The sequence below is a fragment of the Nicotiana tabacum genome, chromosome 9, assembly GCF_000715075.1.
Source record: "Nicotiana tabacum cultivar K326 chromosome 9, ASM71507v2, whole genome shotgun sequence".
Lineage (NCBI taxonomy): Eukaryota > Viridiplantae > Streptophyta > Magnoliopsida > Solanales > Solanaceae > Nicotiana > Nicotiana tabacum.
In genome coordinates, this window is record NC_134088.1 from 116,243,695 (window position 1) to 116,255,507 (window position 11,813).

Here is an 11,813-nt window from a genome sequence, read left to right on the forward strand (position 1 = left end):
AAATCAATTTAAAAGCTCTAAAAATTATGAAAAATTATAGAAAATGCTCGTATAGATTTGTAAGCTAAATAATGATGCAAAATGATGTTTTGAAGGTATATATACTATTTGAGAAAATATGAGGGAAAAAATTGGGTATCAACAAGGTCCTGCTAGATAAAATGGCTCAAAACTGAGGATGGATGACAAGAGACTCCACAATCACCCCTATAGTTCACTCAGTAGCATTGGACCCGAACAATTCCATAGCCGAGAATATAGCCACTTTGATGACGCAAATGAGTATCCTCACCAAGAAGATTGATGAATCAGGCCAGAAGCAGGTACACATAGTTGACACGACTAATAGGGGATTATGTACACCATGCATTAACCAACCATGCGTGTGTTTGTGGAGTGGTGAATGTGACAACCAGAACTATCAAGAGAACATGAACTATGTGGGAAACTATGGAGGCCAGAGGCAAGGTGGTCAGAATTGGAGACAGCAAAATCAGTAGTATAGACCAGCACAAAACAGTACAATAACACCAATAATTCTGGAGCTATGCGACCACAGGGTCAAGTAGTACCTTAACAAAGGAAATAAGGATACAACCAGTAAAATTAGCAGCTAACGTATCAACAACCTCAATAACAGATAGTGAGACAAGATGATGGGCTATCTGAAATTAAGGGAATGCTGCAACAACTGATTGGATCCAATGGAAAAATACAAGAGAAGGTTGAAGCACATGAATCAGCAATAAAAGGCATTGAGATTCAATTAGGGCAAATATCTATGGCTCTAAATAACTTCCCCCAAGGGATTTTACCTGCGGACACACATGTCAATCCAAAAGAGCAGATCCTGAAACAGCTTATGGCGGTGAGTTTAAGAAATGGTAGAGATCTTGATTTAGAGAAAGAAATCGCTCGTGAGAGCCGATCGACTGAAACACTTGTTTCAGTGCCAATTGAGGTAGATGAGTCAATTGAGCTAACAAGAGTAAGAGTGTAGCTAGCACATGAGGAAATAAACAAGGAAAAAGAGGTTGCAGAGGAAACTGAGAAAGTGCAAGAAAAGGCATTAGAAAAAGTGCCTGAGCATGATCTAACTCAAGCCACAAAAAAGATTTGACCTCCGACACCCTTCCCGTATAGGTTGGCCAAATATCAGAAGGATGAAAAATACAAAAAATTCATGGAAATGCTGAAGCAAATTCAGGTAAACATTCCTCTAATTGATGTTTTGAGGGAGATGCTCGGTTATGCAAAAATGATGAAGGACTTGATGTCTCGTAAGTTTGACTTCCAAGACTTGGCAACTGTCACATTGACACAAACTTGTAGTGCTGTTGTGTCAAGACCTATAGCTGAGAAGTTATCTGACCCTGGAAGCTTCACAATTCCATGCACCATAGGTAGCTATGCATTTGCCAAAGCATTGTGTGATTTGGGAGCAAGTATAAATCTGATGCCATTGTCTATCTATAAAAAGTTAGGAATTGGAATAACAAGGCCCACATCCATGTTACTGCAGCTAGCTGACCGAATGGTGAAAAGGCCATCAGGTATACTTGACGATGTACTTGTGCAAGTTGGAAAATTTGTGTTTTTAGCAGATTTTGTCATTCTGGACTGCAAGGTTGATGAGAAGATTCCCATAATTTTGGGAAGGCTGTTCTTATCCACACGGAGAGCTCTGATTGATTGTGAAATGAGTGAGCTGAAAATAAGGCTGAATAATGAAGAAATAACATTTAATGTGCAAAAGTCTATGCGGCAACCCAGTGAGTTTGCAAATTGCTCTTTGTTAGACACGACGGATGTAATCATGGAGGAAGATGATGAGGCACTTAATGCAAAAAACCCTCTAACATCCTGCCTTATGAACTTAGAAGAAGTAAATAGTGAGGAGTTGGCAGAATGGGTGTTGGGTCTTTCAAGGGCAAGGGTACTGGAAAAGAGAGCTCGAATTCAAGCCTTTACACTCGGAAGAAAGAAAGACCCCTCCAGCCAAGCCATCGATCGAAGCACCACCACAATTGGAGCTAAAACCGCTACCATCTCACCTGAGGTATGCTTTCTTGGGACCTAACTCGACTTTACCTGTTATTATCTCATTTGGTTTAGTAGTTGTGCAGGTAGAACAACTTTTGTAGGTGTTGAAAGAGTGCAAGAATGCAATTGGTTGGATCATTGCAGACAATAAGGGTATCAGCTCGGCCTTCTATATACATAAAATTCTACTGGAAGATAGGCACAAACCTTCTAGAGAACATCAAAGAAGGCTGAACCCTAACATGAAGGAAGTTGTAAAGAAGGAAATGATCAAGTGGTTAGATGCGGGAATTATTTTTCCCATCTCATATAGCAACTGGGTTAGCCCAGTTCAATGTGTGCCAAAGAAAGGTGGGATGACTGTTGTGCAAAACGAGAACAATGAGTTGATCTCAACAAGAATAGTTACGGGATGGCGAATTTGCATGGACTACAGAAGATTGAACAAGGCCACCCGAAAATATCATTTTCCCTTGTCGTTCATTGATCAGATGCTAGATAGATTGGCAGGGAGGTCCCATTTTTTCTTCTTGGATGGATACTCGGGGTACAATCAGATATCTATTGCCTTGGAGGATAGAGAGAAAACATCATTCACCTGTCCATATTGCATTTATGCTTTTCGGATAATGTCGTTTGGCCTATACAATGCACCCACCACATTCCAAAGGTGCATGATGGCCATCTTCACAGATATGGTAGAGGATATAATGGAGGTTTTCATGGATGATTTCTCAGTGGTGGGAAATTCTTTTGATGATTTCCTTAGAAATCTAAAAAGAGGGTTGCGGAGATGTATGGAGACTAATCTGGTGCTAAACTAGGAAAAATATCATTTTATAGTATAGGAAGGTATAGTCTTGGGACACCTAGTGTCAAGTAAGGGCATTGAGGTAGACCGTGCTAAAGTCGGTGTAATATAGAAGTTGTCACCACCCACTTCTGTCGAGGCAATAAGTAGTTTCCTTGGTCACGTCAGTTTCTACAAGCGTTTTATAAAAGATTTTTCTAAGATTGCTAACCCTTTGTGTAAACTGCTTGAAACAAATCACCATTTTGTGTTTTCTGATGACTGTAGGGTAGCTTTTGAGGGATTAAAGAAGAGGTTGGTGTCTGCACCTATCATAGTTGCCCCTGACTGGGAGCAACCATTTGAGTTGATGTGTGATGCAAGTGACCATGTTGTAGGAGCAGTACTTGGACAGAGAAAAGATAAAATCATGCATCTAATATGCAAGTAGAACATTAAATGGGGCTCAACTGAATTACACAGTGACAGAAAAAGAGATGCTAGACGTGGTGTTCGCATTTGAAAAATTCTGGTCCTACTTGATAGGCTCGAAGGTAATTGTTTATACTAACAATGCTTCTCTCAGGTACCTAATTGATAAAAAGGAGTCAAAGTCACACTTGATTAGATGGGTCCTACTGCTGCAAGAGTTCGACTTGGAAATCCGTGACCGAAAAGGAACGGACAACCAAGTTACCGATCACTTGTCCAGGCTTGAAGGAGCTGAAATGAAGGTGGAGGTGGAATAGATCATGGAGACTTTCCCGGATGAAAAATTGTTAGCCACGAGCCTTGAGGAAGCTCCATGGTATGCATATATTGCAAACTACCTTGCAAGCGGTAATGTTCCCTATGAATTGTCTTCTGTGCAGAAGAAAAAGTTCTTTCGTGATTGTCGCATGTATTTCTGGGATGAACCATATTTGTTTCGGATTTGTATTAATAACATGATCACGAGATGTATTCCCGAGATAGACCAAGCTTCTGTTTTGCAGGCATGTCATGCTTTGCCTTATGGAGGTCATTTCGGAGGAGTAAGGACAGCTGCTAAAGTTTTGGAGTCGGGCTTCTATTGGCCGACGTTGTTTAAAGATGCACACTTTTGGGTAAAGAGCTGTGATGAGTGTCAAAGGACGGGGAATATTTACCGTCGACATGAGATGCCCATGAACCCAATCCAAGAAGCGGAAGTATTTGATGTATGGGGAATCGACTTTATGGGACCATTTGTTAGCTCATACAACAACAAGTATATACTCATAGCAGTGGACTATGTATCAAAATGGGTAGAAGTTGTAGCACTCCCAACAAATGATGCAGAGGGAATTATTGGTTTTCTAAGAAAAAATATCTTCACCCGATTCAGAACTCCAAGAGCGATCATTAGTGATGGAGGAACTCACTTCTGCAATCGAGCCTTCGCAAAGTTGCTGGAAAAATATGGCGTACGCCATAAGATTGCCACTCCGTATCACCCACAAACAAGTGGTCAAGTTGAGGTGTCAAACAGAGAAATCAAGAGTGTTTTGACCAAAACTGTAAATGCTACTCGGACTGATTGGGCGAAAAAATTGGATGATGCACTATGGGCCTACCGCACTGCATTCAAAACTCCGATTGGTATGTCACCGTACAAATTGGTGTTCGGAAAGGCGTGTCACTTACCGGTGAAGCTAGAGCATAGCGCTTTTTGGGTATTAAGGCAATTAAATCTTGACATGGAGGCCGCTGGTACGAGTAGAGTCACAGAACTTCATGAACTCGATGAGTTTTGTTACCATGCTTTTGAAAGCACCAGGCTGTACAAGGAAAGGATAAAGATCATGCACGGCAAGCATATTCAAGAAAGGATTTTCAAACCTGGAGATGTCGTGTTGTTATATAATTCAAGATTGAAACTATTTCCGGGTAAGCTGAAATCTAGATGGTCGGGACCATTTAGAGTGGTGCAAGTACTCTCAAGTGGAGCTATAGGAATTGAATACGAGGATGGAACGAACATGTTTAGAGTTAATGGGCAAAGGTTGAAACATTACCTTGGCATGGAGGAGAAAAAGGTTGTATCGGTGATTCATTTGAAGGAGCCTCAATTGTTGAGTGAACCTTAAGTTTGATCGCATGTGTCATGCCGCGACGTTAAATCATGTGCTTGTTGGGAGGCAACCCAATTCGTAGTTTATTTAAGCTTAACTATAAATTTTAGTTTGTTTTATGCAATAACAAGTTTTTAGCTAAATCTTGGTGTCTAACAGGTAATGGAGCACGATGGAAAGTCATGGCGCTTGGAGTCGTTCACAAAACGAAATAAAAATTACATGCGTATGCTCCAAACAATGCAAAACATTTTACCTCGCGGCACAACTTGCCTACTGCCCAGCATGCTTTCCAGCTCGTGTCGCCCAGTCTTCAGCGCATTATACAACTCGACCAGCGAGGGTTATATCGACACCAATCTCGCGGCAGCCTCACATCGCAAGGGATACAACGAGCAAAACCTGGCATTAGCCTCGCCTCACGCGGGATGTAGCGAGCAAAACCTGGCAGCAGACCTCGCATCGCCAGGAAAGAACCTCGCGTTATGCCTCGCGTCGTCTGCTTCACAGCTCGCTAAGGAGATTGCCTCGCCATGTAAGTTTCTCACTGGGAGCTCGCGTCGCCAGGTTCTCAGCACGCGTTAGAGATCACCTCGCACGGTCCTTTGCTCGCTGAAATCCTCGCTAGCCATGTTCTAGCTCGCTATTGGTTTCGCCTGGCAATCCCCTATTTTTGCTATAAAACTCAGTTGGCCAGCCCTCATGCATGCTTCAGAGATCGCCATGGACCTCACATCACCTACTATCCATTGTTGTAAACCTACTGTCCATTGCTCGCTTGGGAGCTTGCTCAGCCTAAGCACAACGAACCACTCCCTTTCTCGCTAAACACCACACGTTGCCGGGTCTTAAGTGTGCTATAGAGCTCGCCCAATGAGGGATTAAGCAAGGTCAATCTCGCGGCAAAGGTTGCATCGCTGGGTATTTAGTTCGTTGTTAGCTTCGCGTCGCCCAGTCCGTTTCACTCTAAACAGATAGCCTCACATGGTGTTATGCTCGTTGGGAGCTCGCTTCGCCAGGTAAGTGTTGCTTTTAATTTGTTTAGTTTTTTTTTAAACTTCTTTTTGTTAGTTATAACATACTTAAACACATATACACACCACACTGAACACTACACTACCCGTCCCTTTTTTCCCTTCCCCTCACACACTAATTTCATTGAAGACCTTCGTTCATCATCTCTTTCAATCATTTGGGACATCAATCGAAGAACACTTCAATCCTCCTAAGTATCTAAGGTATGTTTCTAACTCTCTCCTCTATCAAAAATTTGAATTTAGTTAAAGAAATTCAATTCCATCATTTTTGGGTATATCTTCAAATCAACAATGTGCTTGCTCGCCCTAATCCCATAAACCCCATAGGATTGGTATTGTTGTTGTGTACAAGGGTGATAATATGAAATCCCCAAGCCTGTTTGGGGAGAGTGAGGCAATCCCTCATATCTACAACCAATTTGACAACACTAGTGCACGCTAAGTGTTTGTCGAAATGCCTCAAAGGCATTCTTGGCCCAAATGAAGTTCTACTCTCCGGGATTGTAATGACTAATGCTATGCTGCACTGAAACACAACAAATTGCAAGTTTAGGTGGGCTAAATAGTAGCTACATGCATCACAATTATAGTAAATACCATTTTGCCATTGCTTTATTCGCATGCTAAAATAAAGAGGTGAAGTCTGATAGCCTCAAAATGGTTGAAAATCATGCAGTGAACTCTTAAGTGTGGGGTCGCAAGACCATGTTTTGAATTGATTCATCTGCTTTATCACTGAGGAATGTTCACTTATGTAGGTACGAGTATGCCTCCTAAAAAAGATGATGGTAAGGCAAGGGCAAGGCTACTGTTCCGACTAAGGCCAGGGCTTCTTCCAGACCTCCACCGAAAAAGAGAAGAGGTGGGGAGACCAGTTCAAGCCAAGTTGAAGGGTTGCAAGCAGTTGCAGCTATAGCAGTCACACGCCCACAACCTGAGGGACAACAAGAATTTGGACTGAAGAGCATACCTCAATCTGCCAAGGATTGGTACAAGCTTTGTCGGCCAAGACACATACATTCTGAGTCAGCTGTTCATGAGTGGCGCCTAGAAGCTAAGTACCAATCAATTTGGAAAGGTATTCATGACCTTGGCTTAAGCTACATGTTTAGAAACATCGGGGATATAAATGTCAACCTTGTTCGGGAATTTTATGCCGATTTTGATCCGAATGATCCTGAGCAGTTGGTGCCTATTAGAGGAAGATTGATCGATTTTTCGGCAACAGCTATATGCAATTTTTTGGGAGCTCCGGATGTTCCACAGGAACCCGTGGACAACTTCATCACTCGTCCTACATATAAGTCATTGAGACACACTCTCTGTGGTGTCAATTATGTGGTTGCCCGGATTCGTGACAAGAAGACCCAACGCCATAGGAAATTTCCAAAAATAAATGAAGTCGGAAGCTCAGGTGTGGCTGAAATTGATCAACACGTGACTATTACCAAGAAATCATGAGACTCTTATAAGCCGTGAAAGGATATGCGTGTTGTACTTCCTCACGACTGGCCAGAAAGTGAATGTGGGCCACTTAATACACTACCAGATGTACCAGGTGAGAACAAGCAAGCGCATTGACAGATTGTCCTTCGCCAACATATTGACTCAGTACTTGCGCAAAGAAGAGGTGGAAGAGGAGAGCGAGATTTTGATATAGTCATTCCTACACCCCTCAGACTAACGGACATCACAAGCATACGGGTTAAAGAGGAGAATGTCATGGCCACAATGACAGGTGCCGAGCGCAATGCTCGAGATGATAGCTTTATGGCACATCTATATGGGATGATGGATTTACAGCTCAGGATTGGGGGAAGGCCGGCCACTACTGAGGAGAGGACCACCTTGGAGGAGCGTTATCCACTCAATCCTCACGCACAATAGCTAGTTAAGCTTGGCGATGGGCAGCGACTCCCAGATGATGAGGATGTCAACACACCAGTATGTTCCGAGGCCGAGCCAGAGCAGTCCGACGAGAATGATGATGATGATGCTGAGGGAGAAGAGGATGAGGACTGGACAAGTGTAGATGGAGCCTTCGACGATGAGGGCGAGGACAATGACTGATCAGGGAGTTTTTTCAACCACCTTATATGTTTTTGTGTTTATGAATTTATATATGCATTGAGGACAATACATGGTTTAAGTGTGGGGTTGAAGGTATTCTCTGTCATTTGTAAATATTAGATAAACTAATTAGTTCGTGTGTTTAATGTTTATTTTATTTTCGTATTTACCCTTATTTAATATTTTTTAAAAATAATAAATAAAAAAATGAAATTACTGAACTTTTTCCGACGATGGATCTCTTAGGCAGTTTTCTTGAGGGACTATATATATATATATATATATATATATATATATATATATATATATATATATTATTATTATTATTATTAATAATCCCTTGTGGTTTTTCTTTGTGTATCAGTTCTTTTCCACGGGATGTAGTTGAACCGGGTAGTAGTTTTTGTTTTGTCTTTAGATTAGAATAGAATTTAGGGAATAAAAGAAAGGGAAAAATGAGAAATGCTAGGCGCCTTTGACTAGTTTGATAGTAGCATATTTAGGCTCTAGCATGTGTAGTACCTTCCCTATGGTTTGAAAATATTTATTATGCCTTGTTGAGCAATAACATGTTTATTGACGCCTATATCTCATTTTCTTAGCTTGTGTCACTTTGTGTTTGATGCTTAATATTTTGTGGCTCTGTAAATACTTGCAATTGTTTGAGAATAGGAATGGAACCGTCCTTGGCGAGTCATGTTCCATGAGTGGTGAGAAATTGTATAGTCCGTGTCAGTGCATTAGAGTCTAGAACTTGCCCGGCATGTGAGTTGCAGCGAAATTTTAGGTTTTGCTCGGTTTGAAAAATGAATTTAGGTTTTCTTTGATCTTTTTGAACTAAATGCCTACCACAAATAAAATTTATTCCTAGTCAACTCTTTTGAGCCTATAGACTTTTATTTGGCAACCACACTACAAGCCTATGCCCATTTGTTCTTAATTAACATTATTTTGATCCTTGTACCTCATAAAGCACTTTAATTATGAAGTGAGCGCTAGAAGAAGTAAGGACTAAGTGTGGGGTGGCTTTCGAGTGGAACCAATGAAAGAAAGAAGGGTGCACTTGTTTTGTAAAATAATACACACTAGCAGAAACTAAAAAATGATCTTGTTCTTGCTAGTGGGTATGAATTAAAGTAGTGCTTAAAGAAAGAGGAAATACTTTGGGGATGATATTGTTTGTGAAAATGCAGTTGGGTTGAAGAAAAATGCACTTAAAGTTAATTATGTGATGTGTTAAAGTGTTTAGGAGGGTTGGTCACTATTCCTAAATTTATCCTACCCGTTCTTAAGCCAACATTACAACCATAAAAAGTCCTAATTGATTTTAGATCAAGCAAGCCTACATTAGTAGAGGTTTACCTAATGGGCAAGCCTATGGTACTTTGGGCATGCATGTGACTTCTTTGTGAGAGTGACGAATTTCTTTGATATATGAGAATCCTTAAAATATATTTGAGCATTTGATTCGAATGTGTGGATTCAACTTACTCTCTTGTTCTTGTTGTGAGGGCACATGATTTTGCAAGGGATAGGTGACGTTATTAGATTTCTCTATGATGTTAAGTGTTCAAGCCATGAATGCATTGTGATATTGAGTCGGTTTGTGAGGTTAGGATTGTTAGAAACATGTTGTCCTTTTGTTGAATAAAGATTTAAAGTATGGCATAAAGTAAAGGGAAGTTTGAAGGCATATGCTAAAGTTTAATTGTTGTTGTCAACCATAGTCATAGATATGGTGTGCTTCAGATGTGCTAAAAGAGAATAAAAGTTCTCTAGGAATTAGTGGTTGACTCGAGGACGAGCAACATTTAAGTGAGGGATAGTTATGTGAGGCCAAAATGCTATACTTTTAGCACATTACCCACCCTATATTTTGTTGTTCTAATGAGTTATTGTGCGACATTTGAGCAAAATTGGGTTGTTTTATGTGTAGAAACATCGGAAGGTATCGTCGAACGAAAGTTTCACAAAAAAAGGACAAAAATACAAGAAAAGAGCACAAAAGCATCAAGTATACAAACCGTACTACAGACCAGGCTTTGCAAGGTCTATAGCCAGGTTGACCGTGCTATAGACCAGGCTTTGCGGGGTCTATAGCCAAGTCGACCGCGCTATAGACCAAGCTTCGCAAGGTCTATTGTCAGGTCGACCACGCTATAGACCAGGCTTCACGAGGTCTATAGCCAGGTTGACCGCGCTATATACCAGGTTTCGCGAGGTCTATAACACGATAATTAAAAGTCGTGGGTTAAAAAGACCCCAACCCGGATTTAGACTGGGGATTGACATAAATACTCCCAAAACGAGTTATTCTAGGGTTGGTCATGATTTTAGAGAAGAAAAAAGGCTGCCAAGCACTGTGGAGCAAGAATCAAACGAGCTTTTCCTCCACTTATCTCTTTGCTTTGTAGTTTCATGTCTTTAAACATTATGTTGATTGTTGTTGTATTTATGAGTAGCTAAACTCTCTTATCTAAGGTTTGATGGAACCTATTGGAGTATGATTTTCTATTGCGTTTAATATAGATTTGTTTTTGATTTTTCTCTACTTGTTCAATTATATTTTCATTGTTGTTAATTGAAGAGCTCTCAATTAACTGTGCCTATTTAGTGTGTATATTGCTCGAGAGAGAGAGAGAGTACATATTTAGGTAGTTGTTGAACAACACCACTCCTAACGTAGTTGAGAGATCGATACGGAGGGTTTAAAGGCGAGATTAGAGATAACGAAGTCTTGGCGTGATCGTAGTGAGCGGTAAACTAGTACTAGCTAGCGTAGTTCAAGAGAATCCGTCTAGTAAATTGTGGTCCTGCCGAAGATGCTCAAACTGTCTACGCAGCTCCTCCCTATGAGACTGCGGCACGAACTTCTCCAAAAAGATAGCAGATAGGGGAAATCATAACCTTAGACTTCTTCAAATCTTGTCTACAATATTTGCCTTGTTAGTTATAAATTACTACATTTTTAATTACTTTGATCTTAGTTAGTAAACTCTCAAATTGTTATATAATATTTCTGAAGGTTGATTACTTGAATTCGTGCAAAACTATTAGTTGTAATGTGATGACCCAAAAGGTCATCTTTAAATTTAATAATTATTTCTGTGTTCTGAGATCTCAAAAAGCACTATTCATCATTCATCGACTTGCGTGCGCAGTCCATATAATTTTTCGGAAAGTTTTTAAATGAAAAATTAAGTAAATGTGAAATAGAGCTTTAAAACTTAATTAAGTTGACTTTGGTCAATATTTTGAGAAAATAGACCCAGATCAGTATTTTGACAGTTCCGATAGGTCCGTATTGTGATTTGGGACTTGGGTGTATGCCCAGAATTTAATTTGGAGGTCCCTAGCTCAAGTTATGGCCATTTAACGAAAACTGGGAATTTAAAGGCTAAAGAATTCCAAAGTTTGACCACGGATCTGACTTTTTGATATCGGGGTCGGAATCCGATTCTGGAAATTTGAATAGGTTCGTTATGTCATTTATGACTTGTGTGCAAAATTTGAGGTCAATCGGACTTGATTTGATAGGTTTCGGCATCGAATGTAGAAGTTAAAAATTTTTAAGTTCCTTAAGCTTGAATTGGAGTATGATTCATGGTTTTAGCATTGTTTGATGTGATTTGAGGTCTCGACTAAGTTCGTATGATATTTTAAGACTTATTGATGTATTTGGTTGAGATACTGGGGGCCTCGGGTGGATTCCGGATGGTTAACGGATCAAAATTTGGACTTAAGGAAAATCTGAATTTTTGGCCTTCTCGTGTAATCGCA

The 11,813-nt window shown here is 40.4% G+C and overlaps 1 protein-coding gene across 1 annotated transcript; it reads left to right on the forward strand.

Annotated features, from left to right (window-relative positions):
* Positions 1–1,183: 1,183 nt before the first annotated feature.
* LOC142164104 (uncharacterized) lies at positions 1,184–3,582 on the forward strand. The gene is made up of 3 exons (XM_075221280.1): positions 1,184–2,059; positions 2,145–2,713; positions 3,420–3,582. The coding sequence occupies exons 1-3, from the start codon at positions 1,184–1,186 to the stop codon at positions 3,580–3,582; spliced, it is 1,608 nt and encodes a 535-aa protein (XP_075077381.1).
* Positions 3,583–11,813: the final 8,231 nt, after the last annotated feature.

Bases quoted from the DNA above. Each gene is read 5' to 3' on its own strand.
- LOC142164104 (XM_075221280.1), top strand. From the start codon at position 1,184: ATGGAAATGCTGAAGCAAATTCAGGTAAACATTCCTCTAATTGATGTT. The intron at 2,060-2,144 runs GTATGCTTTCTT...CAACTTTTGTAG, and splicing joins CCGCTACCATCTCACCTGAG to GTGTTGAAAGAGTGCAAGAA. The intron at 2,714-3,419 runs GTGCATGATGGC...TGCTTCTCTCAG, and splicing joins GCACCCACCACATTCCAAAG to GTACCTAATTGATAAAAAGG.